At 47.7% G+C, this 27,494-nt stretch overlaps 1 protein-coding gene and 1 pseudogene across 1 annotated transcript in view; one reads left to right on the top strand and one right to left on the bottom strand.

The window, feature by feature from the left end:
- Positions 1–21,499, bottom strand: part of LOC149336328 (uncharacterized) — a 35,393-nt gene extending 13,894 nt beyond the window's left edge. Inside the window, exons 1-7 of the mRNA XM_089554127.1 lie at positions 21,295–21,499; positions 17,890–18,145; positions 10,929–11,064; positions 10,371–10,564; positions 7,202–7,220; positions 5,067–5,219; positions 4,355–4,634 (exon numbers count right to left, since the gene is read on the bottom strand). Coding sequence (XP_089410253.1) covers positions 4,355–4,634; positions 5,067–5,219; positions 7,202–7,220; positions 10,371–10,564; positions 10,929–11,064; positions 17,890–18,145; positions 21,295–21,499 — 1,243 coding nt within the window. The remainder of the gene's footprint in view (positions 1–4,354; positions 4,635–5,066; positions 5,220–7,201; positions 7,221–10,370; positions 10,565–10,928; positions 11,065–17,889; positions 18,146–21,294) is intronic.
- Positions 15,724–17,540, top strand: LOC149336330 (uncharacterized; annotated as a pseudogene).
- Positions 21,500–27,494: the final 5,995 nt, after the last annotated feature.

Here is a 27,494-nt window from a genome sequence, read left to right on the forward strand (position 1 = left end):
TGCCTCCAGTTGGCGCGAAGGCGAGAGGCGGCCAAGGCGGCCGACAAGCAGACAAGCAGACAATCGTTGACTGCAGGTAAAAGTGAACGGGCGAAAGGTGTTTTGTCTATGTTACCTAAGAGCAGTGCCCTACTAGTAAAAATTGTTGAAGAATTTTGCGCCAAAATCTCCACAAAATGGGACTGCACTTTGAAACGGAACGTCTAAGACAAAGAAAAAAACCAGTTGACACTGTGGAAACTGGCAGCCGTACTCGATCCGTTCCAGAGGCGGCTGATGAGTCAGTCGTTTGATGACTACGGACCTCTCTTTATTTCTGTGATGGACGATGTAGGCTCGCTTCGCGAGGAGTTGAACCAGTACTTGCTGGAAGCAAGCCCCACAAATGAAGGTGTTGAAGTGATGGGCTATTGGAACGACGCAACTGTGCGTTACCCAAGGCTAGCAAATGCAGCGTTGTCATTGTTGTGCGAACGTTCTCTCAGCTAAGGTACCTGCAGAGACCCGACAGGTCTCGAATGGAAACCGAGATGTTGCGCATGCAGATCATTATGTATGTTGATAAGGACGTGTAGAACGTCGATGACCAGCCCTCGTGAATAAAATGTTTCTTTTCTCAAAACTGACCGTTGCCTCTCACTGCGAGTAATAATTACCAAAGGAAAGCCAAATTTTTCAATACTATACTTTCTTGAAAGCAGCCCAAAATATAGCCTAATTGTTACCCACCGGTCAGAGCAAACCGAATAAATTATTAGTTTGAAAATTTAACCCGATAAAACCCGAATTTCGGAGTTGTTCCACGAAAAACCCGATTTCTCCCCTATTATTAAGCCGAAAAATAACGCCCGATTTTTACCGCCCGAATTTGAAAACATAAAACCCGAAAACGAATAACCCTACTTATAAATATGCGCCATGTCGAAAATAAACTCAGTTGTGAGCTCGTCTCTCGTGTTGTTACTTTTGTGTGTGCTGTTCTCTTGTCTAGAACCTAGCGCTCCCCAGTCTCAGTCGCAGTAGCCCCCTACAAAGCTTTATTTTGTCACAAATTGCCTCATCAAGCGCATATTGCCAGCAATTCGCGCTTGTCACAAAATCCACCGTTTCAGACATGAGCTCGAAGAGCTTTGTGCTTGCATAGAAACGACGAAAATTTTACCGCGAAAGCATTACTAGTTTTATCACGAAAAAAGCTGGCGGTGCGCGCGCGTGTGTGTGTGCGTGTGTGCGAGTGTGTGCGAGTGTGTGCGAGTGTGTGCGAGTGTGTGCGAGTGTGTGCGAGTGTGTGCGAGTGTGTGCGAGTGTGTGCGAGTGTGTGCGAGTGTGTGCGAGTGAGCACTCGCAGGTGGTGCAGAAAATAGCAACAATGGCAAGAAAAATAGGGTGGCGGCATCAAGCGGCCATATGATGCACGCAGAAAGCCGAGCACGGCCACTGCAGGTATACGTACACATGTTCTTCTAATATACTAGTCCCAAGCAAATCACCACGTCACCCCCGTTTTTTCTACAACATTCGTACGTAAACAGTAACCGAAAAGTTTCCCTTACAGCGTTCCGTGTGGCGCCATATGGGTTTTGGTTGCATATAGCTAAGATGTGCTAGTCAAGTTTCAGGTTAACTTGCGGCAGGTATTCGAACAGACGACATATTCACCTTTAATTATATGCCTTGCCAGATTCTCTACCACTTTCTTTATGGCCCGTTTGAGGTGTCCGGCGACATGCGAGACAGTTACTGCGCCGGTTCGTTTCCTCAAAAATTGGCTGAGGGCTTAGCTTGGTTAAGCCTGGCTGATTGCGAAAGCAATAACACCTGGCTGCGCTTGGTTCTGCTGGTAGTTGAACATGGTTTCCCGTGTAGTGCAACTCTGGTCACGACTTGGTTCCGCTAATATGGTTACCCGTATGGATTCACTCTGGACCCAATATGGGTCTACTGTAAATGTGCTTTATTTATTCCGATGAACACGCTTTGGCGATCCGTAAAGAAATGGCTTTTGGTCTGTACATCGGTGATGACATCGGCGTGCTCGCCATTCTGCAGCATACGCACTTTGCTTCGCCAACCGTTGTTCCCTTTCTTCTTCTGTTTCTTCGGCACGGCGCCGTCGCTTGGCCGCGGCACACCGTTCCAGCCTCGCCTTGTACGCATCCTCCGACATAGCACAGCACTGCGAGGAGCATAGCCGCAGCCCCGTTTTATCCCAGTCTAGCGAGCGCCCTCACTCGGCACCTACGCCGGAGCGAAGGATGAACCTCCATCGATGAGACGAGTTGGGCCCCCAGCACTCCTCTTGTCGTGACATCACGCGGTCGCGTGGTAGCGCGCCGCAGCTCCGCCGTAGCGGAGGATGGACCTCCATCGATGGCAGAAAAGTGCAAGCAGTATTGCTTTCGCAATAAAAGCAATTTAACATCAAAATTGTGTTCCAACCACTCACAGTACAGCCTTCCGGGTGGTGTCATACGCACGCGTGCATGTGTGTGTGTTTGTGTGTGTGTGCGGGGGCGGGAGGGTGGGTGCGTGGGTGTCAGTGTACCCAGAGAATGTTTTCGCATTTCCACACGTAAGCAGCCTTAAGTGTCTCTGCCGATTTTTTTCGCTTGTACGGAAATAATTGACTGAGCAGCACAGCATTGGCTTCTTATGCCCTGCCGGAAAACCTCAGAGCTCCCACGGTAGCCGCGAAAACTGTTGTCGACCTAGGTATTCACAGTACGGGCGACATAAGCCAGAAAGTAGGTGCTCCTGAGGATGCGAACAGTGGTCATGCGTTCTCGGTTGCAGATTGCTCTGGATACCTATACCAAAGATTCACCAGACAACTGATGTCGACTAGCAAAATGCTAGGGCTTGAGACCGCTCTTTGATGCAGGATAAGACGCACATAGCTACCGTCATTCTGCCCCTAAGCTCAGTGAAAAGTAGGGAAATCACTTTCTAATTCTCTTCATTTTCCGGCCTCGTCGGGGCCGAAGTTGCAGAAATAGCATGAACTACTCTACGTGAGTCACCAATCCAAGGTTACCCTACAAAACAAGGCCTCGTACGGCCAATTCTCTCCAGCACCGTTAACCGGTCCGTGTGTACTTTGCAGCTAACGCCTACCTGGGCAGCATTATCTTTCACAACAGCAGACCGGTTGAATTACCGGTTGTGATATTTTAAGCAAAGGCCACTTATCTGGAAGCAAGGCCTTCTAGAGCCGTAGCAATGCGCCACCATCCCATTTAGAAGGCGCTACCATCCCGCAGCCGTAGTAGGCTACCACCGCAGTTGCAGTAGGCTATGATCGCAGCTGCAGTAAGAGCTACAGCGAGGTATGAAAGGAAAAGATAACTTTACGAGACAGTGTACCCTGTGTGTTGTTACTCAGCTTTTCTGGCGCTCTGAATATCTTACCCAACAATCTTCAAGCTAGCTTTTTGGTTTCTACCCCTTTCTCTGTTTCTTTCTTTTTAGAAACTCTTCAAGAGATGGATTTATATTCCTTGTTTTTTTCACTCAAAATTTTGTTAAGAAATGGCGCTCTTGTCTTCATCCTTTCGTCCTCGTCTTTCGCTCTATCTTCACAATGAATGATTCCACTCGCCACGCTTTCCACCTTAATATAAAGTTCCAGGTTATACTGACCGCGTCTTTGCGCAGTCTGTTACTCGGCGCATCTATTCCTGTCTTTACATAGTCGGGAAAGTAATTATTCCAGTAAGTGCGAAGCTATCTCTGCTGGTGGCTTAGTCTATCCCAAACGCGTGCTAAGCTCCGTCATTCGCCACAGCACGGGGTTTTTTTTAATTTTATGGAGTTTAACCTTTTTAGCAACCCAGTCTAGAGCAAAGTTGAAGTTCTGGGTAGTTGGTAAGGCACAAATCGGAGGAGGTGTAACGCTCGTCCTGTGTCCCTCTGACGCCTGTTTCTCTAAGGGCTAAGCTCCCCTCGAAGTCACGACTCAGTCTACGAGGGTCGCCGCAGTTGAGGGCTCCAGATAGTTTAGACAACCCGGGGTTCTTTATAACGTCTTCTAAGATCGCACAGTACACGGGCCTGTAGCATTTCGCCACCATATAAATGCTACTGCCGCGCCCGCGTCCGATCCCGTGTCTTTCGAGTCAGCAGTCGAGCACCATTATCAGTGAAGCACTGCGGCGACCGATGTTTTTTAGTCTTTTTCACCAGAGTCGAGGAGTTTTCAGCAGCGCAAAAGAACTATCAACATACAAATAAGCTGCACAGAAGAAGCCGAACGCAAAACACCTGCTCTAGCCCCGTGTCCTCAATTTGGTTCCTTGTACTTTTATGTCTACAAGAACCTGAACAAGCCACGTTAAGAAGCAGATGCATTGCTTGCCTCCGATGAGCGCTGCGCAGGCCACCTGTAGGCGTGGTTCGGACATGTTGCAGTTGTAGAAATCTAGGGTTTCCAGGCGGCTTGTCCGTGTCGGTGGTGCCTTCGCCGCGGTGCCGGTCAGGCTAGCGTACGAAGGCGGGTGCCGTGTTAGGGCGGCGGCCATGACCTCGATGTCCTCGGCATGGATGGTGTATATGCGGACACAGAGCAATTTGAGTGTGCGGCTCTGCACAGCAGCCCGAAGCACCGCTGAGGGAGAGTAGTCGTGTGTGCCGGAGATCTGCAACCATACGAAAAAAAAAAAACAGGACGTTCAGGGAAAGGCACGGAAATATATAACGGCCGCTATATAAAACAGCAGATAACGCGAAGAGAGGTGCCCTGCTTTATTTTTATTATAAGACATCAGGGCGATGCTGCTCTGAGAGGGAAGTAAGGCCCCATAGCTTTGTAGTGTTTGTTCGCACTCAAAAGCTCTGGCACGCAGCTTTATCATTTTATTAGAGACGCAAGATGTCACCACACTTATCGCGATTGATCGCGGCCACGGGAAGCTACTTAGACATTGTTCCAGGATGTTGTAGCTGCATTTGTCCGTTATCTCGAAACTCCTTTGTCTGCTTTAAATTGAGCGCCAGGGGTTTCTGTCCCACCGGGCACGCTTGTCTATACAAAAAACAACTCTACACAGAAAAACCACCATCAACCTTACCTGCAGGCGCTCTAGAGCGACGTGGTTTTGCACGACACGCGCAAGTGCCTGGCCCTCCTTTGCCATCACGAAGTGCTCTGGCAGCAAGAGGCTTGTGACTGTCTGGTTCTGAGCCAGAGAGTCCAGGAACACAGTAGCGTTCTCACCTCCAGACTGAGGAAGAAATAAATGGCAGTGAGCAAGTCATAAAGTCTCTAAATTTGCAGCCACTGCATACGAAGGAAGAGCAGACAACTTCTCGTCGCTTAGCACAACCGAAGGAAGAGCAGACAACTTCTCGTCGCTTAGCACAACCAGAGGTTACATGCAATTCGGCTCGACTGCGAACCGGACTTCAAGTGGTCTGCAGGCTTAGCAATTTAAACCCCGTAGTTGTTTAAGGAAATTATTAAATATCAAGTTTTATGGGAAAATATTATTTTTTCATTTCGTTTCAATTGCCTTCCTGGTTGTTATTAAAGAAAAATAAAACAAAGCTGCTTTAGAGAAGTTTTTCTTCAATGTGTCGTGAGAGCACAGGTTCTGAAATGAGTATTCGAACAGACGCAGTTCAGAGAAAATAGCATATGACAAGACATATGCAGCATATACAAAGCATATATAGCATATGTCTTGATCTGCACTGTCCAACCACTGCAATTAACTCTTTTCAAAGCTACCCCCCCCCCCCCCCTCATCAACCTGACACCAGCTGGCCAGAGTCCTCAGTTAGCACACAACTTTACCTTTGCAAGCATACCAAAAATATGGCGCCACACCTCTATGACGGTCGACGTCAAGCATAAGCTAAACATCACCAAAGAAACAGGACATAAATACTATACACGGACGCCACAAGATTTATTATAGGGCCATACCCATATGCAGTATATGCACCCGGACAGACAGAACGGATCACGAGCAGAGTTCGGTCGTTTTCAGACCATCTCTTATAAACACTCTAGAAATTAACTCACGCGATATTATACGCCACCCAAAAAGAATCTCCACTTACAAAAGACCAAAACCGCAAACACCAACAACCACGTCCACTCTAGGAAATCTATTCTCAATGTACAGAGCCCAGCACTGGAAACCCACCCACGTGACATTAAAATAGAATTCTATAACCGCAATCCCAACATTACATTTAGCCTGCGTTGGATACATGGCCATACTGCGATCGATTGAAAGGAGTCGGTTAATCAGCGGGGCCGTGAAATTGACATACTGCTGCCGTCGAATCCTTGGCCGAACTCAAAGTCAGCAGAAGGCCACATAACATACAAAGGGCAAATAGCTGAACACTACAAGGATGCCAGAGAAAACCGTACAATTTGAGTCCAACCTCACCCTCAGTCGACATGGCACAAGCACATGCCCATCGCAAACTTCAAGCTAGCATTCTCCTCGTCACACTAACACTCTGCAGCCTTGAATATTTTATGAAAGTTGGTGCCTTTTTGTTGAAATACTCAAAGGACACTTCTGTCCTCCCTCTCTACAGAGGGCGATCAATTGAAAACATGAAGGGAGCCATAAAAAAAAAATGTGTCGTTCGGTCATGGTGCGAGCCACTCACTATGAAGGCCAACTAGGGGACGGGACAGGAAATTAAAGATAATCCTGCCCGCGCCAGCTGGGCACCTGTGCTCTGACCAATATGCAGTAACTCAGGCTAGCTCGCCACAAAGGAGCAACAGTAGCCGCCCATGAAAAGTTAAAATCCTAGACGGAAAGATCAGATATAAAAGTTGTGAGAAAAATTACAGGAAAGAGGTAGGTTGGCGACTTCCAATTTCCCCCTGTCGGGCAACGACGGAAGTGCCGGCTACGGGGCTGATATGTCGCCTCCGTCGAGGGGCCCTTAAAGGTGCAAACTCTCTGCATCGACTCAACAACCAGAATCCCCTTTTCCCCCGGGCACGCCACGCTCGGTTAAGCGTGGATCTTCGGGTCCGTGGTGGCACATTGCTCACCAACATCCCCCCGCGGCGATGCACCCGCGGATGCTCGGGAAACCGTGCTGTCGCAGCACATCGTCTAATCACAGGTAATCGCAGGTGATCGGCACTTTATTGGAAATGATTGGTTCCGCTCTGGTCATTTTGTAAGACCGCCCTTCGCCAATACGTATCTAATATTGGGCCACGTACCTGCAAAGGCCATGTACAGCTGCAACGGAAAAAGAATGGCATTAGTGAATCATGACCGGAGCGAAAAATCGCGACACGCGGGGCTATTGTTGCCGAGTACACCGATAGCGAGAGTGCCAAGAACATTCCATTTCCTGAAGCGGGGGTGGCCGGCAGAAAGCAGCCCACCTAGACATTCGCCCCTAAGAAATGCAAAATCTTAAACGAACGCCTTTAGATGCATGTCTTATCAGGCAAACCATGTGCTAAGGCGGCTAAGCACATAATCTCGTTTTATTTGTTTTTTTTTGCGCTGGCGTGGCGCGGAACGTTATCTTTATCACCGTTTTCCTTGAATGTGCTGGGGAAGCACTGTCAAAAGTGGGGACGCACTGTGGCAGTGCCTGCTTTTGGATGGGCTGCTTTCTGTCGGCCACCCCCATTCTGGAAAGTGGAATGTGCCAGGTACTCTCGCTATCTGCTCATACGGCTACAATAGCGCCGCGTCTCGCAATTTTTCCGCTCCCGTCATGAGTTCCTTGTGCTAATCTTTCTCCGTTGCAGCTGTACCTGCCAAATGCAAGTGCAACCATGAAAGGAAATACGAAAGAATGTTTGAAGAAGGGCTGGCTCCTGACACAAAATTTCGTTGCCAAACTGCAAGTGCGCCCTATCTACAAGAAGACAGCAGTGCTTTTTCGCCATAAGGACAAGGGGACCCGCTATGTCATGGAAATGTATTTTATCCACAATCAGGGAGCAAAGTGCGCTAGCCACCCTTCCGTGACGTTCATTGACAAAGAAATTGACTATATTGCCTCCCACATGACAAAGTTTCATTTTACTAGGTTTTCTGTATGTTTTCCTGCATATATTTTACTTTCTGTCTTTCAATAACTAAGTTGCTAGTCAGCGCTTGTCTTCTGTATGTGTTTTCCGCCTTTGTTGCGCTGTTCCCCATAAGGTGAATACTTACCAACTCACCCAAATTTCAGCTTTACTCAAAGTAATTAAGAATCTGATGAAAAAGGCAGAGACACAAAATACGCAGGCAGGGTTTGCGCTTGCTCTCCTTGACATTCGTCATATATACTTTCGCCACTTACACAGCACGCGTACGTGCATAAAATACTTGATTTGTGGTGGTCTAAGACCTTGTTTACATGTCTCTAGCCTGTATTGTGCATCCCTAGGCTTCACCGAGGTGAAGACACCATGAAATATTTTATTAAGGCGAAAGCCTTTAATGTCTCATCGTTGTAAGCAGCAGTTGTCGACAGAAATGTCACGCTTTTCAGTTGGTCGAAACGGTCGTGACGTCACAGTGCGCGAATTTCAAACGGGGCCAATTGTACTTTGGCTAGTAACCATGCAATTAACTGAAGAGATCATATGGTGATGCTCCATGTAAGTGGGACTGAGCTTAGTTAATTGCTTAATCACCTAATTAGCCTAATTAACTTTTCTAGTCAGGCCATATAAATAAATAAAACCGAGTAGGAAATTCGTCGAGCTCGGGAATCGAACCCCGGTCTTCGGCGTGCGAGACGGGCATGATATCCACTCCGTCATCGATGGTTTGGAATGAACAAAGGCGCGTCTAGTGAATACGGTGTCTTCGCTCACTCCCATCCTCCTCCCTTCCTTTCCGGCGACGTTTAGGTGTCCACCGAGATCTGAGAGACAGATACATTTCCTTCCCTCAAAAACCAATTTACCGACGAGCGAGGCTTAGAACCGAATGGGCGATGGCGTTCTATGGACTCCCTGGGAGCGTTGCAAGACGCTGTCGTGTTCCGCTCTTTAGAGGATGAAGCTTAACATCTTAACCCCACATCAGTGACCACACTTTAGGTAAAAAAAGTGCCCCCCTGAATTTTGACGGCTGTCCATTGAGATATGTGACACAGTTACTGAGTAATTTTCTTCCCTCAAATACAATTTTCATTTTCTTCATTACGGGCCCTCTTTGTCTTCTTTCACTCCCACTTCCTCCCTTCCTGTACGGTGCGGTTCGGGTGTCCACCGAGATGACAGAATTACTGCGCCATTTCCTTTCCTCAAAAACCGTTGCGTTCAAAGGGCAAGGCACCTCGCCGAACGGGTGGTGGCGTTCCGTGGACTCCCTGGCAGCGCTACAACACGCTGTCGTGTTCTACTCCTAAAGGCGAAGCTTGAGCGTCTATAATTAGCAGTTAATTAGTGTTCAGGCCTCAATCAGTAATTAACCATTAATTAGTGATTTGAAATCACTTAGCAATTAGTACTCAATTATATGTAACGCCACCAGTGCCGCAGAGGCAGTCAAAATGGTGCGGAAAACGCTTTCGCCTCTACGCACTTTAGACAGTCAGTGTCCCCTGAATTTTTAAAACGTATTGTAGCCATGCGCGTCCAAGACTAACACATAATTTTCTCTGCTACTTTCCTGGCCTCCAGTGTTAAGAACAAATCGATGGACGGCACAATGTTGTTATTTTAAGTTTAAGTAAAACAGAATCAGGCTCGAGGAGCTTGCCATATTACTAGCGATATTCGTACAGCGTCAAATGACGAGTTCATCGAGTGCTATCTCCAGTGTTATCAAAAATAGGTTAGCGGTAACCATATTGAAACAAATTGTGTATTAATCCAGTTCCTTTTCATAACTACCTCTATAAGGAATGTTACTACAATATACGATCCCAAACTTGCACAATAGAAAAGATACTCATGTAATATAGCACACAAAAAAGGACATGTCAGGTATCCGATTTGCTCAGCTATCGCCGTGCTGTATTAGCCATGCTAAAATAAAGTTTCATATCAAGCCTTTGGAAAGAATGTTTTTGTTTTGAATTTATTTTCTCTAGAAAACATAGTAGTAGCCCTGCTGTGAACTTAATCTCGTATTCTTTTTTCACTGCATTCATCCTTGTTGATTTCTGCCTCTGTGCGCCTAGAAACTGATTTTTGGTATATGGATTAGCATTCAGGTTGTGCATTAGCTTCTAAACACAAGCTTTTGTTCTCTTTTATCTTACTAGCTTATAGAACGAGTGCCACGCCAAATTGGGAAACGGGGTTCGGGGCTTACACTTGTGGCTTACACGCCTTTTTGCCAGCCCCCTGTCTGAGTAAAAATTTGATTTCATTTCATTATCTGGGCGTCAGGACTGCGGAATGGGAGAAAGTCGCACATAAAAAATGCAAATGACTGCGAGTTGAAGGCGTTACCTGCACATCTTGAAAGCGGATGTACTTGAGGGTAGTGGTGCGCACAAGGTAGTCGCCCAGCGTCTCCGCCGATTCGGCATCGAAAAGGACCCGCGATACGTGAAGTTCGCGGAGAGAAGGGAGGCAGACCGCCGACTGGGACCACATGCCCACGCTCATCCACTGAAGCTGGTGGAAACGCAGACATAAAGAAAGGGGTGGGGAAAGAGATTAGGATGTCCAGTCCTACATCGGATGTACTTGAGCTTAAATATAGCGTCATCATATACTGCGAGGCACCAACAGGTACCACGGAGGGGCGAGGTGCTGTTGCGCATGCCCAAGCAGCAGAGGTGATTGGTCCGATATTGGAAACGTATCGGCAAATGACGGCTCTACAAAGGACCAGGATGAAACCATCCATTTGCAATACTGGGCCGATCAACTGTGCGGCTTAGTTGGCGTATAGGAATGATCTGCGCATGCTGTTAGCGGTTCCCTGTAGCAGTATGTGATTGCACTATGATAAGTCTGTTGTTATTGCTCAGCTCACCAGCTTGAGTTCAGCGCTCACTGAAGAAGTGAACGAGAAGGAGCGCACTCCTTTAGCGCCGTTCTGCAGGGAATGCCAGAAGATGCCCATCTCGATCTTCGTAATAGCATTGTCCACAACAACGTCGGTTACACACCTGTAATACCAGACAGGAAAACAATTATAAAGAAACCAACTTGAATGCTTCCTGTTGAGTAGCCATTCATCATTAGCATCGTAAGCTTGATTATTCGCAAAAGAAAACCCTCGCACAAATCTCTCCAAATAACCCTGTCCTTGCCAGCTGCTGCCATGCTTTCACTGTAAACTTCTTAATCTCATCCGCCCGCCCAACCTTCTGCCGCCCCCTGCTACGCTTGCCTTCTCTTGGAATCCACGCCGTTACCCTAAAGAACCAGCGGTTATCTTGCCTTTGCATTACATGCCCTGCCCAAGCCCATTTCTTCCTCTTGATTTCGACTAGGATGTCATTAACTCGCATTTGTACCCTCACCCACTCCGCCCGCTTCCGATCTCTTAACGTTACACCTATCATTTTTCTTTCCATAGCTGGCTGCGTTGTCCTTAACTTAAGCTGAACTCTTTTCGTTAGCCTCCACGTTTTGTCCCACGGGTGAGTATCGGTAAAATACAGCTGATATGTATTTTTATGCAGAGGGCTACTGGGAAACTGCAATTCATGATCTGGAAGAACCTGCCAATTGCGCTTCCCCCCATTCTTCTTTTTCTAGTGTTTTCATTAGCTGTCAGCGCAATTATTGACATTGTAAAAGCCTTCAGCCAGAGATAAAACTGGAAAGGACGACAGGTTGAATCGCTTTGTGCTGTCGTCTTCTTTGGTCTGTTTCTCTACCCCGCTTTCCAACTGATGATGGTTGGTTTGGTTTATGGGGTTTAACGTCCCAAAGCGACTAAGGCTATGAGAGACGCCGTAGTGGAGGGCTCCGGAAATTTTGACCACCTGGGGTTCTTTAACGTGCACTGACATCGCACAGTACACGGGCCTCTAGAATTTCTCCTCCAAAGAAATTCCAGCCGCTGCGGCCGGGATCGAACCCGCGTCTTTCGGGTCAGCAGCCGAGCACCATAACCACTTAGCCACCGCGGCGGCGTTCCAACTGATGAGTATTTAGTTTTCGGTGACACAGCTGCGCGATAAATTTAACTCGACTAGAGTTTCTCGACACTGAATAGACTGTTTCTGAGGCTGCAGTGTGCAGGGCCATCGAATGCTGTGCACATTGGATGTAGGGTCCACCACAAGGCAGCACCTTCTTTTATCAATGTTTTCTTTTCTCTCTAAGAAAGCGGCCGGCCCCTAGTGCATTGTTATTTATATGGCTGTTATCACTCAACAGAGCGGCACGATGATACACTGGGTTGCGGGGACACTGAAACCCGTCTGATAGCAGCAGATCACCCGTATATTGCCATCGGGGAATACTCTGCACTAAAAATTTCCCAGTACTCGCAGTGACTCTTAAGGGCGATAAAACAATATACAAGCTAGTAGATATCTCGAATTCGGAGATATCAAGTAGCGCCTATGTTCTCTGCGATAAAAGTCACAAACACGGCCCCCCTCTGACAACGGATGACATAAAGGCCTACCGCCGAGCTCAAGGTGAGCGCAAAGGGGGCTTCAGCTCACTTTTTTTTTCATAAGCTCGACCTGCGTGCCTACCAGCTATTGAGACGTGGCCCAATAAATTGCCAGTTATAAAAATTGTCAGTGAGTACTTCTATTAGCGCTGCGTCTGTTTCTAGCATCTGTGGTCTTCGCTAAATTAACTACCACTGCTCGATGAGCAGACGTTGTACAGTGCGCGCTCAGGCTGTTTCCTATTAGCTGAACATAACCTCACGTTTAGTCTCAGTGTAAAGTCCCTCCGACTGACGCTGTGCTAAGACACCGTGGCTTGTGATTAGAATGGCAAGCTGAAAGACATAATGCAAAACATTGGGCTCTGTCCTGTCAATGGTGTACCAACGTCATAGTGACGCCCTTATTTTATTTACGCTGTTCATTTTAGAGCGCAGCTCTTTGGCGTCCGTTCCTGGGTTTCGCGTCGTCGTCGGCGTCGGCCTCGTAACCAGCTCCGCCCCCCTTTCATCCCCCCAGCGCTAGCAGCGACCGACTGATACCGCTGGATGCCGCTGACGCCGCTAGAGAGTCAAGATAACGTGACTGCATAGAACACCGTCGCCGCCATGCAGAAAGAGGAGGAAAGGGACCCCCCCCCCCTGTTCTTGTGTGGCGGATAGGGTGCTCTTCAGTTGCCGACGCGCCGGTTATTTCACGTAGGCCCCGGCACGTCGACGAATACGTGACCACCTTCCCACGGCTAGACCTGGTTCTTAGCGCTGCGGAAGCGAGGGTATCATATTGTTTGTGTCGGCATCGGCGGCGTTGTCCCTGAAACCAACTCCGCAGCTGGTGTTGACTCACTATCGGCGTCAGCGGCATCAGTCAGTCGCTGCTATCTCTTCCCTCCTCCCTTTATCGTGTTGTCCGCTTGCTGCGCGCGCTTCTGCCCCCATCGTTTGCCGCTGGGTGTACACGCCGCCCCCCTCCCCCCTGTTCCTGCGAAAAATAAAAAAAAAATTCTGTGATAGCGCATACATGAGTTGCTCGATTTCTTTGCCTCAATCTATCGAAAAGGTGAAACAGCTTATTTGCTGCGCTCAAATTTCGCATTAGGAAGTAACGTAATCGTCGGTAATTTTTTGCTATGCACTCTATTGAAGGTGTGCATAAGCTTAGGTGTAGCTTTCTGACTGATCCGAACACGCCTGTCATGCATTTTCACTGGCTCATCTTAGTAGATCTAAATAATGTCCAACATTCTCTGACAAAAATTTGGAAAATTTTAAAAATGCAAGATACCGTTAGGGAAACATAGAATATTGGTGGTTCATTCTTCTGATATGTAGCAAAATACTTCTTCTAAAGTGTTTCCATCGATCGCTTCTAACAGTTCAGACCGCAGTAGAAAAGCAATTGGGAACGTAGCGTAAATAACAAACGTACACTCGCCAACAAATTCATCAAAAGAAAACGACGTTTGGGGGCCCGTACGGGTCCCCTGGATAACACAGAGCGCCGCATGGAACGACAGTGGCTTACATACGGTTAAAATTTCCTTGTGAGCGATTATAGATTTCCGGCTGATTACCGGAACGCTTTTGGCGATAGGAAGAACTAATTTTTAAAAATGTGAGAATCGGGTGATCTGCTGATATATCGATTGTTAAAGTGAAATCTCACATTATTAGAAAAATTGTGATCATCAACGGTTTTTTCCTTAAAAATGATTTTGTCAAGACTTGTTGGGTATGTGCTTTCCCTAGATTATTCTCGAAAATATTTCGGATAAATACTGTTGCTCTCGAACATAGCTGAGCATTGTGTTTACTGATACCGACGGGCTCACCCGATCCTATGTCTATTCTGTCTTCTAACTGATATTTCTATGCAGCAAGATTATGCTCCTGGGAGCATCGTAAGCAGATATTGCCATAAGAAGTCCTGTTCATACACCAAGGTACACACAAAAAGCAGTATTTAAAAAAATGTTTCATTTCACTACACCGCCACACCAATATCTGCCCCGTCGCATCACAGTATGTGCCGGCGGTGAACGCTTTCGTGTAAGATTACGAGTCACCGACGGCGCATAAAATGAACGCGTTCATTCGGGTTCCACCCTTCCAGTCGGGTTGTACAGGTTCCGACTAGTGCCTCCAGGTCAACAGCCAAAGTTCTTGGATGCTAGTCTCACGGAACTACTCAAACAATGTGGAGACCTATGATCTTCGTCCCTGGTACCCTCTGGTCGTCTCCACGCCATTCCTCTCCTCGTAATATCCTCCTCCTCGTGACTGCTTCGCAAGAGTAAGCAGAAGTTTCAAGTGAAATGGATGTAGCAGGAGCTCACTTGGCCCAAATCTTTGAATGTATTCCGCAGTCAACGCGTATGGACAGAAGTGTTAGAGTGGAAAGCGTGACCAGGGGCTATGGTGGATGGTTTATGAAGGTTTAACTTTCCAAAGCGACTCAGGCTATGAGTAACGCCGCTATGAAGAGGCGTTCCTGTATTGAATGCCTCCAGACATTTCGACCACCTGGGGTCTAATTTCGACCACCTGCGTCTTTCGACGCAGCAAGCAATCTGGAACGCTTGGATACCAAACTTCGCCAGGTGGGCCCAATTTTAAAGATTTTAAGGCCGAATTACAGCCGGCCACCCGGGCGACGCAGTTTGGCCTAAAGGTGTCGGCGTTCCCCGCCGACGCACGGCGGCGCATACATAAACTCAATTGCATAAATAAACTCAATCTGGCTAGGTGAGGCACCCCTCCAAATTGAATGGAAGACTGCCCTGGTCACCTCCATTCCTAAAGCCGGCAAAGCCATCAACACGGACAACCTCCGCCCCATCTCCCTCACGTCTTGTGCGGGAAGGCTGATGGAGACTATGGTGCGAGACAGGCTGTACGAGTTTTTGGAAAACCAAAATGTATTCGCAGACACCATGTTGGGTTCCACCCGCACCGCTCTTCGCAGAATGTCCTGCTTCAATTAGACCGCGAAATTCTGAATCCCGTCGAATACACCCTTAATGACAAGGTAGTACTCGCCCTCGATTTGAAGGGGGCTTTCGACAATGTAATACACGACATTATTTTGACGCACCTCTCCCAAACGAACTGTGGACACAACACTTTTCAGTACATTAGACACTTTCTTTCCGCCCGGCAATCGTATATCCGGATACACGATGAAGAACACGGCCCCTACTAATTAGGTACGAGCGATACCCCGCAGGGCACGGCCCTCTCACCCCTGCTATTCAATTTGGCAATGATGAAACTTCAAGCCCAGCTCGAAAGTGTTGAAGGCATACAGCACGCGCTCTATGCCGACGACATCACCATCTGGGCTAAACACGGATCGGTAGGAGACATTGAAGCCAACCTGCAGCAAGCGGCGGAGATAGTGGACGCTTACACCCGCCGCTGCGGCCTTGAATGCTCCCCAGCAAAATCAAAATTTGTGCACATTCGACCCTCGCCGAAGTGCACTACCAAAAACGAACTGTCCCTAGCGAGCGGACCCATCCAAGAACACGCTGAGATCAGAGTACTGGGTCTCTTTATCAATAAACACCGCCGTGTCGACACGACACTGGCCAAATTGCGCAAGATGGGGGACCAGGTGGACCGCATAATCCGCCGGGTTTTCAATAACCGCGGGGGGTTACGGTGCAAAGATGCCTTGCGGATGGCGCACGCATTCGAAACCAGTCGAGTCTTGTACAACACTCCTTACCTCCACCTTCGCAAATGTGACGAGGAAGCTCTTGAGGTGGTTCTCCGTAAGATCTACAAGCGTGCTCTCGACCTGCCGGTCACCACGTCCAACCATCGCTTCCTCGGTCTGGGGATGGTCAACACCTTCGTGGAGCTCCGAGAAGCGCACTTGACAAACCACTACACAAGACTCTCTAGACGCCGTCGGGTCGCCGCCTGCTTGCCCGACTTCACATCCAACATCCAACACTGACGGAAGAGCGCGTGCGCATTGCCGGAATCTGGAGATACGCCCTGCATCTACGCCCTGCATCTACGCCCTGCATCTACGCCCTGCATCTACGCCCTGCATCTACGCCCTGCATCTACGCCCTGCATCTACGCCCTGCATCTACGCCCTGCATCTACGCCCTGCATCTACGCCCTGCATCTACGCCCTCTTCCGGCCAACATGACACGAGACGACCATAGTGGCCGGCGCCTCGCGCGGGCGGGAGCCTTGGCACGCTACTATGGAAACAAACGCGGAGTATTTTACGCGGACGCCACCGGCCCACACCATGGGGGTTGGTACTAGGCCGCAGTCGTCCACCAAAACAACGCAGTGAACCGGCTTACGTTCAAAGCACAAGACATTACTCCTGCGTAAGAGATGGCAATCGCGCTCGCCGCCGCCGATCAGGACTCGCGGGTCATCATTACCGACTTGCGAGGGGCCTGCAGGAACATCGAAAGGGGCTTTATTCCCTATTTGGCATAACGAATACCTCAGAATAGCAATAACCTCGGGGCTCCCGCGTCCCGCACACTACTATGGACTCCCGCGAACGCGAGTCTCGAGGGAAACGAAGCGGCCGACGTCGCTGCCCGCGCGCTCACTCTTCGGGCATCGCCTTCGCCTCCCTCCGATGCGGACTCCGATCCCAATCCGGCTTTTACCTTCAAGGAAATCATCCAATATTACCGATTCGGCCATGCAATCTTCCCTAAGCCCTGCAAGGGCCTCACGAAGGTGGAGGAACGCTTACTCCTTCGCCTTTATACTAAAACACTGCTGTGCCCGGCAGGCCTCAAACATTTAGACCCTGCGTGCAAAGAGGAGTGCCCGCACTGAGGGAAAAGTCTTCGGACCTTTACCACATGGTGTGGGCATGCCAATCAACCCCGTACCTTCCCCTCATCCCCAACCCTACCCGGGAGGACTGGGAGGCGGCCCTGCTCGGCTGCTCTGACCTGGCTAGCCAAAAGGCCCTGGTCTGGCACGCCCAAGCAGTAGCTACAGCCATTGGGCTCCTGTAATGAGCAGCCCAACTAGCGTTTGTTAGGGACGGCCCCTTAAGGACCGCTCCACTCGCTCCCTATGCATATTTTAAATATAAAGTTTTTCACTCAGTCAGTCAGTCAATTAGTCAGTGCAGTAACATCGCACCGTACACGGGCCTCTAGAATTTCGCCTCCACCGATATTCGACCGCCGCGGCCGTGATCAAGCTCACTCTTTCTTGTCAGCAGTCAAGCGCGATAACCACTCAGCCACAGCGGCGGCCGTGGTCAGCGGCTAACCGCCGAAAATCACTTCTGGCATACAAAAATAAAAAGAAGCGCGTGACGGGCAAAACTTGCCCAAGTCGCTCGCATGCGCCACTCGCCTGTGCTGCCGCAGGAGCACGTTAATCAGCAGGGAGGCCATGAGGACGTCACGGATTCCCGGCTCATTGCTCTCGGGACATTTGAATCCCTGGAGGACCAGTTCGCCCCACGAGTGTTCGTGCAGCTCGACGTAGTTGCGAGAGAGCACCCGGTTCCATGCTTCCAGTTCGGACACCAGCCAGCACTGCTGCTCGCCGGGCTCGCACGTGCAGGGCCGGTCGAAGTTCTCGCGGTCGCCGCTGTCGCTTTCAAGCGCTGCGACAGAGTTTGAAAGAAGTGCTGAAAGTGATTAGGTTCATTTCAGAAGCATCTGTCACTGCTACGACACTTATCTTTATTACTTCAATTCTATTTCATTTATTTCACAATATACACGGTAGGAACTCTCGGAGAAAACGCTGCTCGAAGCAGCTTGACTGGGCTCAAGAGATTACAGCAAGGTAGGGCAGCGGAAAGATGCAAACACCAGGAGAAAAAACAAATGTAACAACGAAAGTGGATGCTCATACATGAGGACACACAATACATATCAAGTAGCTAGACAAGCAATTACTTTTGGAACAGTGCAATCAGTGATCAGTAAGCATAATGTCATTACAGTGTAAATTACAGATGCAGCAGCGACATCACTTGACATTTCAATAATTAAACCAAAATTTTAATATTAAATTATACGTCATAATGTTACACATACAGGAAAGCGTATTTCGTGTATGGGGGAAATAGAAAAAGGAAAAATATATCCCGAGATTTGTGTTCACAAATCACCGGATAAGTGCCTCATAGACCCGAAGGGGTGCCCTTTGTCTTCACCATCCGCATCTCATGGGGGAAGTGCGGTGTTCAAACTCCACTGTCACACCGGGTGTCCACCGTTGATACAATAGCTACAACCTGTCGCCTGGCCTAGTGTTCGCCTTCTCGGGGGTTAAATACTTGGTAAATGGGTATCTGACCCTCCCTTGTGCAGACAGAAATATATCGTGCTATATTGCTCTTAGGTCGAAGCTGCTCATGCACTGAAATAATTGAACATAACGAACTGCATCACGGAGGGATCGGCTCTGCACCACGGAATGTACGATGAAGGTCTTGAATATAGTACTTGAATGTTTAATTCAGTTTGTGGCGGTTTAATGTTAAAATACGACTCAGGCTATGAGGGACGCCGTAATGAAGGGCTCCGGAAATTTCGACCACCTGGGGTTCTTTAACGTGCACTGACATCGCACAGTACACAGGCCTCTAGAATTTCGCCTCTATAGAAATGTGACTGCCGCGGCCGGGATAGAACCCGCGTCTTTCGGGTCATCAGCTGAGCGCCGTAACCCCTGAGCCATCATGGCGGCCTGTACTTGAATGGTTCAGCAAAGCACTTGCTCATTTAAACGTCCGAAATTGCTCATATAAAGATCAGAACTACTGAAAGTTAATTTAAGGGTGCTAAACATGCGTTGCTAACATTTTAGACTGGAAGAAGCTGCGCATTCTCACTGCACTACGCCTCACACGTGGTGGATTCGAGAGGTACCTGAAGTACCTCCTATCTACGCTGCTGTATCTGCGTCTCGAAGCTTTCTACCCTTGGCGTTGCTCCTGCGATGAAGCTGCAGGGATGCACCCGGTGCGGCACGGCGGAATCAGAACGGTTATCACTTTGCGGTAAGGCTTGCAAGAACAGAGTGCTCGACGGTGCGCTAATTTCTTAGGAAAGGCTGAAAGAAATACGGAAGCACAGCATATACAGCTGATCCTACTGCGTCCCTTATGAACGCTCGTGATCCACATACCAGAAGGTACTTTTTGGTCTTTTTCGACCGACGCGGAAGAGATGTCTTTTATATGTATGATCCAGTTCCGTGCTATCGGGACATAGGTAGACGCCACTACTTCTACCATAACCGACTGTTGTTTAACTTGTTTTCACTGAAGGTAGTTATATTTTGCGCAGGTAAAGCATTGCGCGACGGTGTTTTCCTAAAGACTGTTGATATATTGCGTTTAATTGGTTGTGCTACGCTGACAGGAAACCACGTAACTTTGCCTAGACTAGATGGCCGAAGCTATCGGAAATTCGTATCCTCCAATACAAAATATCCATGTTAGGTATCAGGACTTCTTAAACTTGTTTCGGTTGCCTAAACAGTCTGCTGCTGGCATTTGTGCAAAATAGCTTCATGCTAAGTTTGCTAGCCTGTGTTCGGTTATACTTAGCCAACTTCTCTTTATATCACTTGTACGATGACATTTGCTGGTTAAAGTCACGTGTGTATGCGTGTACAGGTGGTTCAAATGAAATGTGCTCTGGCCGCGGAGTCTGTTACAGCAGCATATTCTAGCACTTGGGCCTGCGAGGCTGGTAAGGTTCTCACATGTGCGACTTCTCCTACCACCTACTGAGATGAGGAAGTTTGGGGGGTGTCGTAAGGGCGTCACTGCACGTACGATACACAATCAGACAGTGTGGCCTGGTGGCCTTTGGCACACCCTTAAACTGTTGTGAATGTAATGCTGCAAATATTTGTACTCTTTGTTCATGCTCGAATTGCCGGCCCGGTGCTTTGTAGCTTTAATTTCATGCAATAGGCTTCGAGATATGTCCCTAATGATCGCAGACACGTGCAACTGCTACATTGTTCGAGATTCTTATTGTTGGCTTTCGTGCTTTATATTTAGCGTGGCCGAGAACAGCGCCGACTCGTTTCTTCGACGACAGCTGGATAGGTTTGCTGCTATCGCCACCCCCGAATTGTTCAGCTCTTTGTGTGCGCAAGAGAGCCAAATAATCTGTTTAAGTGTCACTTCAGTCTGCTTCGCATCTGACTACGGCTTTGTCCCCACCAGATGACATCTGGTCGAGGTGCTGGAGTGTTGACTTTTCATGCGCATGAAGATAGACTCAAGTGCACATTAAACGTCCGTCGTCATTCAATACCGCCAATACAGTGTGTATATATTTTTGTGCCTTATGCTTTAGCGACACATTAAATGTGTTATAGGCCAAAGGCCCCATCCACAAATTTCCAATTAGTTCCGCGCAGCATCAGCCACGTTCTCTTCATAGAAGCATACTCCTTGATCTCAACTCCTCGTCTCATTCTCTGCTGTCTGCGCTAGGTTTTCTGTTTGGAATCTCCTCTTGTAAACCAACTCAAGTGCGCGTACCGCGTCCATTTCGTCTGTTTTATCACAATAAGAAAAACATTATCTGGCCTGTCCTCTTATCTACGTTAGTCTACTTCCGTCTCAAAACGTTGCCTTATTCAATTTGTTTAAAAGTGCGTTTCTCAGTCTTTCCATATGGAGTAAAACTACTTAAGGTTACAGTTTGACGTGTCCTGAACCCAACTTTTTTTTACCAAAGTAAGTGCAACATTTTACCCCGTGCAAAGAACTTTCCTTACAGGAGTCACCACTGCGCCTCCTGGCACCACGAGATGAGGTAGATTGCCTGGACGCTCCCCTGCTAAGAGTGCGGTTGAACTCGTTGAAGATGCCGCTGATATCCTTAGCGGTAGCTTTGGAGAATGTGCATAAGCTCCGAAGCGTGTCCATGTACTTTGCAGTGACGACTCCTAAGCGCCGGTCTTTCTTCGATGAGCTTGCCATGCTCTGAAAATAAAGCGGGCAAAAACTTGGAGCAAACTTAAGTTCTGCCTTTGTACAAAACTGTACAAAATGAACTCGCAACTTTTTCTCATCGCGGGCAGCACTGAACAGTGACCCTGTTGCTTCAGGCGAATTTCGCACCCTACATCTCACAAATATACGGTTTTCCAGGCCATATAGTGAACATAGTAAATAATATTTTCCGAAACAGTGAGTGCGGCAGCACGCAGCCCACCATTTTTGTGTCATCATATTTTGCCGCCACTAGTACCGCCATTTTTTCTCAACTTAAAGCGTAATGAGGATCTTCGAAATAGGAATTATTTTCGTTAGTTAGTTAGTTAGTTATATGGGGTTTTATGGCGCATAAGCAACTATGGCTATCATGCGCCAAACACAAGGTTAGATGATGTTATGTCAAGTGTATAAAGGTTACATTATAACAGGTTTAAAACATTGGCTTTCTTTAGAAACTTACAAACAAGTGAAAACTCGACAAGTGTCTGCTTGTCTGCTCGCCTAAAAGCAATGCGGGATCAAATGGAATCTGTTGATTATAAAATACAGTAAAAAACTTTCTCCTAAGTTCTTCGAGATGGGAACAAGAAATTAAAATGTGATTAACTGTGAGCTCCTCACCACACATTTCACACACAGGTTTGTCCTTTTTTGTTAATAAGAAGTTATGGGTGATGTGTGTGTGACCTATGCGTAAACGACATAAAATTACTTCGATAAAACGCTCTTTATGGCGGCATGATTTCCATTCTTTTAAAATGGGCTTTATGGTATGCAGCTTGTTGTGTCCTTCATTTTCCCAAGAAGCTTGCCACTTGGCTCTTAGTCTGCTATGCACTAACTTCATGTAATCCCTAGGAGGCAAATTCACATGTTTTATTTCCATGGTTCTGGCATGAACAGCACACATGTCGGCTCTCTCATTGTCCCTAATACCAACGTGACTGGGAACCCAGCAGAACTTTATAACATGTTTTTGTGCTGTGACCTTTACTATATTGTGTATGATGCTCCCTATCAGTGGCTCCATGGCATTTTTGGAGTTTAATGCTGTAAGGACGCTCAGTGAATCTGTATAAATGATGCTGTTTTTGATGTTTTCATTTGTTATTTTCTGTACCGCAACACTAATGGCATAACACTCAGCGGTGAACACTGTAGCACATGAGGGCAGTCGCACTGCATTTTCATTTTTTCCTTGTATTGCTGCGCGTCCTACATGAGCATGAGTTTTTGACCCATCAGTATAAAAGGCAGTATAATTTCTGTATTTTTGTTGTAGTGCTAGATATTCTTGTATTATATGGTCGTGTGGTGTACAGGTTTTGCTGAGGCGTGTTAGAGTGACGTCACACACTGTGGGGAGAGTGTACCACGGTGGTAGCGCTTCGTGGCTTGGGGCAATATTTTTGATTTCGTTTAGTATGTTCAGAGTTTGACATTTTTCTTCGAAGCGCAAGAGCAACGGCTTAATCGCATGGGGCTTGTTGTTGAAGAGTATTCGGGATGGGCATTTCGTCACAATTGGGTAACAGAGATGTTTGGGCTGAGAAAGGATTTTGAGGATGTATGTACAAGTTAGTGCAGTTCTTCGATCTTCTAAGGAAGGTTCATTAGTTTCCACATACAGACTTGCTATTGGTGAAGTTCTGTAAGCACCGGAAGACAACCCTAAACCAAGATTGTGGACAGGATCCAGTCGTTTTATGTAGGACGGTCTTGCTGAGCCATATACTATGGACCCATAGTCTAACTTAGAGCGAACCAGAGAACGATATATATGCAACAGGGAAGCTCTATCAGACCCCCAGCGTTTTCTTGATTGTATTTTCAGCACATTAAGGGCCTGGAAAGCTTTTTTCTTTAAGCTGTTTATATGTGGCAAGAATGTGAGCTTTTTATCGAAAGTTATCCCTAGGAATTTATGCTCTTGTTTGACAGGTAGTGGGGTTTGGTTTAAATGTAGTGTGGGGTCGGCCTGTAGGCCTCGTCTCAAAGAGAACAGAACCGCTACTGTTTTCTGAGGGGAAAATCTAAATCCGTTTCTATCTGCCCAGGTAGCCAGTTTATTTATTGTTATTTGTATTTGCCGCTCACAGGTAGGTATGCTGGAAGACGTGCATGCTATTTGGAGGTCGTCTACGTAAACTGAGTACATTATGGATTTTGGGATTACTTTTCCTATGGAGTTCATTTTGATGACAAATAAGGTCGTGCTGAGGATGCACCCTTGGGGCACACCAGTTTCTTGGATAAAAGTCTTGGAGAAGGTTGCGCCTAGGCGGACTCTGAACGTTCGATTGGTCAGGAAGTCGCTCAAACAGCTCAGCATCCTGCCGCGGATACCTAGGTCCGCTAGGTCACGGAGGATACCGAACCTCCACGTGGTATCGTAAGCCTTCTCCAGGTCGAAGAAGACCCCGATACAGTGTTGGTTGTGGATGAACGCTTCCCGGACTGTGTTCTCAAAGCGTACAAGGTGATCGGTTGTGGAACATGTCTTTTTAAAACCGCACTGGTGTATATCTAAAAGTTGCTGGGACTGAAGTATGAAGGTTAGTCTGATGTTTAGAATGCTTTCGAATGATTTTGCAACGCAGCTAGTGAGTGCTATTGGCCTGTAACTGGTGGGACTAGTTGGTGGTTCTCCAGGTTTTAGGAAGGGTACTATGATTGCTTCTTTCCATGCATAGGGAATTTCTCCACTCATCCATATTTTATTGAAAAATTTTAAGAGAGCCTCTGTGGCAGTCTCCGAGAGGTGAGCAAGCATGGCATAATGTATATTGTCTGGGCCTGGTGCTGTCTTTTTACCGGATGTTAGTACTGCGTTTAGTTCCTGCATGGTAATAAGGTGATTGTAGTCTTCATGTATGCATGTTCTGAAGGGAAGTTCTTGCTTTTCTACTATTGTTTTGTGCTTTTGAAAGGAGTGTGTGTAGTTGGACGAGCTTGAAACTGTAGAAAAATGTTTACCTAATATGTTGGCCTGCTCTTCTAATGTTGTTTGAGTACCGGGTGTTGTTAGCATTGGGAATGTGAAAGGAGTAAAATTTCCAGTGAATTTCCGCACCTGCTCCCACATTTTTTTGGATTTTATTGAGCTGTTTATCGAGGATATGTACTGTTGCCATGATGCCCTTTCTGCGTTGCGTCTAATGTATCGTGCTTTGGCTCTAGCCCTTTTGAAGGTGAGCAAGTTCCCTGCAGTGGGATATCTGCGAAGGTTGCCCCAAGCCTTGTTTTGCTGCTTTTTAGCTAATGTGCATTCATTTGACCACCAAACTTTATGTGTTTTTCGTGCAATTTCAGATGTTTGTGGGATTGCTTCTATTGCTGCAGATGTTAAGCATGTCAAAAATTTTTCATTTATTTCTTCTATCGTAAGGGTTTCGGCATATTCTTTTTCTAGTGAGGCCTTCGTTCTGAGAAGTGCCCAATCGGCGAGGTGAATTTTCCATCGCCGTGGCTTAGTAGGGAGGATGGAGGTAGCTGATGTTAGCTTTAAAACCGTAGGTAAGTGATCACTTCCCCGAGGGTCGTCTAAAACATCCCAAATAAAATCATTAAAAACCGATGGTGATGCAAACGCTAAATCTAGGCAGGTCATTTTTCCAGAGCTGGCGCAGCAGTACGTTGCTTTTCCTGTGTTCATTAAACATATGCTATGTGAAAGAATAAAATCCTCGATGAGCTGACCCCTGGAATCAGTATGCTCACTTCCCCAGAATGAGGAGTGTGCGTTAAAATCCCCAATTATGACATACGGCTCAGGCAACTGTCCCAGAAGTTCTTCTAGGTCATGCATGGTATTTGTGTTGTGTGGTGGTATGTACACAGAACATATTGTTACTGTTTTATGGCTAATGATGTTTACTGCGACCGCTTCTAAGTTCGTCTTTAATGATACCTCTCTTGCAGGGACATCGCTTTGCGTAATGATAGCGACGCCTCCTGAGAGTCGGCTAGCTTGTACTCGGTCTTTCCTGAAAATATTATATTTTTTAAAGATGTTTGTGTGCTGTGGCCCAAGGTTCGTTTCTTGCAGGCACACAGCTGTAGGTGCCATTGTTTTGAGCATATCGGTTATGTCTGGGTAGTTTCTCTGTAGACCTCTACAGTTCCATTGTATTAGATACGCCATTGTGATAAGTTGGGGATTGGGGAAAGTTACTTATTCTCAGGAGCAGTGATCCGTGGTTTCCCTTTCTTCTCTAGGGAGTCTCGCCGCCGCTGCAGCGGTGGCGAACCAGGAGTTGTATCCATCGCCACTTTCGTGGCGCCGGATTTCCGCGGAGACGCCGCGGATGTGTGTGTTTTAGATGTCGGCGGACTTTCGCCGACATCCATATCCTCCACGGTGGACGTGGGGGATGCTTCTTGGTTGCGATGGCCCGTGGCCTTCGCATTCGTCTTTTTTGTTGGCACCGCTGAACCAGGCCCTGCTCCAGCGGCAGAGTCTTTTGGGCCAGCAGGTGCCTTCTTAGAGGGGTGGGGCGACAGGTCCAGTTCAGCTGAGCTGTTCTGGGTGTCTGTCGCCGAGGATGCCGCTGATGAAAGTGGGGCCTGAGGGCCTCCAGCGAGGATCGCGTGGTCTTTTTGCGAAAGTTTCAGCCCTGTGGACTTTACCACCTTCTTCTGTGGTGGGGACTTGGGTGTCGACACCAGGTCCACCGGATAGACCTGTGTGCCGACAGAAACTGAAGGCGGCGGCCGTCCCCGCGTCACCGCTTCAGAGTATGTCCCTTTCTGTTGGAAAGAGACGCGTTTTTTTGCCTCAAGGTAGGACAGGTTTTCTGTAGTCTTCAAAGTTATAATTTGTTTTTCTGTTTTCCAGACTGGGCACGACCTGGAGTACGCGCCATGTGCGCCATTGCAGTTGACGCATTTTGCTGTGCGTTCGCATCTTTCTTCTGTATGTGCGTCTTCTGCGCATGTGACACAAGTGGGTTTACCGCAGCAAGCCAACATGCTGTGTCCAAAGCGCTGGCACTTAAAACATTAAAACATCGTCTCGGATTTGGTATGTATGGGCGGACTTTGCAATGGAGGTATGCGGCGTGGATGGAGTCAGGCAGAGTTGTGCCATTGAAAGTTAGGACAATGTGTTTTGTCTTGATTTCTGCATTGTTTCTCCGGATGGTTATTCTTCGGGCTGCTATTACTCCTTGTTGAGCTAGTTCTTCTTCTATTTCCGCATCGGTACTCTGTAGGAGTTCATATTCAGATATGACTCCCTTCGAGTGGTTCAGGGTGCGGTGCAGGGTTACCTGTACGCTCATTTCTCCAAGATTCTGTAATGACATCAGTTTGATACTTTGTTATTTTGCGTTTACTTCTACAAGGAGATCTCCGGTTCGTTGTTTTTTTGCTTTGTAGTCTTTGCCTACACAGCTTTTTAGGGTGTTGGCGATGACAAATGCAGAGAGGTTGGCTACCGGTTCATCAGTGTTTGAGTGAACCATAAAAAACTTCGCGAACATTTCTGGCTTCTGTGGATTCAATTTCTTGACATCGGTGCGACCCCTTTTTAGGGGCCGATCAGATTTTTTTTGCAAATTTTTCCATACGGCATGTATAAACTAAGGGTTCCCATACTTTGTCGCCTCTGATTCACCCTTATACACAGAGGAAGGTCCCGGGACTCCCCGCCTGGTAGACAGACGAGGAGCCCATCGGCCGAGGATTGACCACTTCCTCGACCGCCACCGTTCAAGGTTTCTTCCCTCCACCTTTCAACCTATCGCCACGGTACGGATGACAGCTTCGGTATGGGGGCTAAGGGTCCGTGGTGGCGCCATGCACCAACACCTCGTTACACAAGGTGCCCTTGCGGGAATTATTTTCGTGATCCCTCGCGTCTTTAGTTGATAAGACTAGATCTAAATACGGCGCCCATGGCGGGGATTCAATTCCTACTCCTTGGACACAACAGCCCAAAGCCGCAGGCACAGAGGGAGCAGTAAAGGCCGTAGTC

Source organism: Amblyomma mixtum, chromosome 7 (assembly GCF_055824585.1).
Source record: "Amblyomma mixtum isolate Tamu chromosome 7, ASM5582458v1, whole genome shotgun sequence".
Taxonomy (NCBI): domain Eukaryota; kingdom Metazoa; phylum Arthropoda; class Arachnida; order Ixodida; family Ixodidae; genus Amblyomma; species Amblyomma mixtum.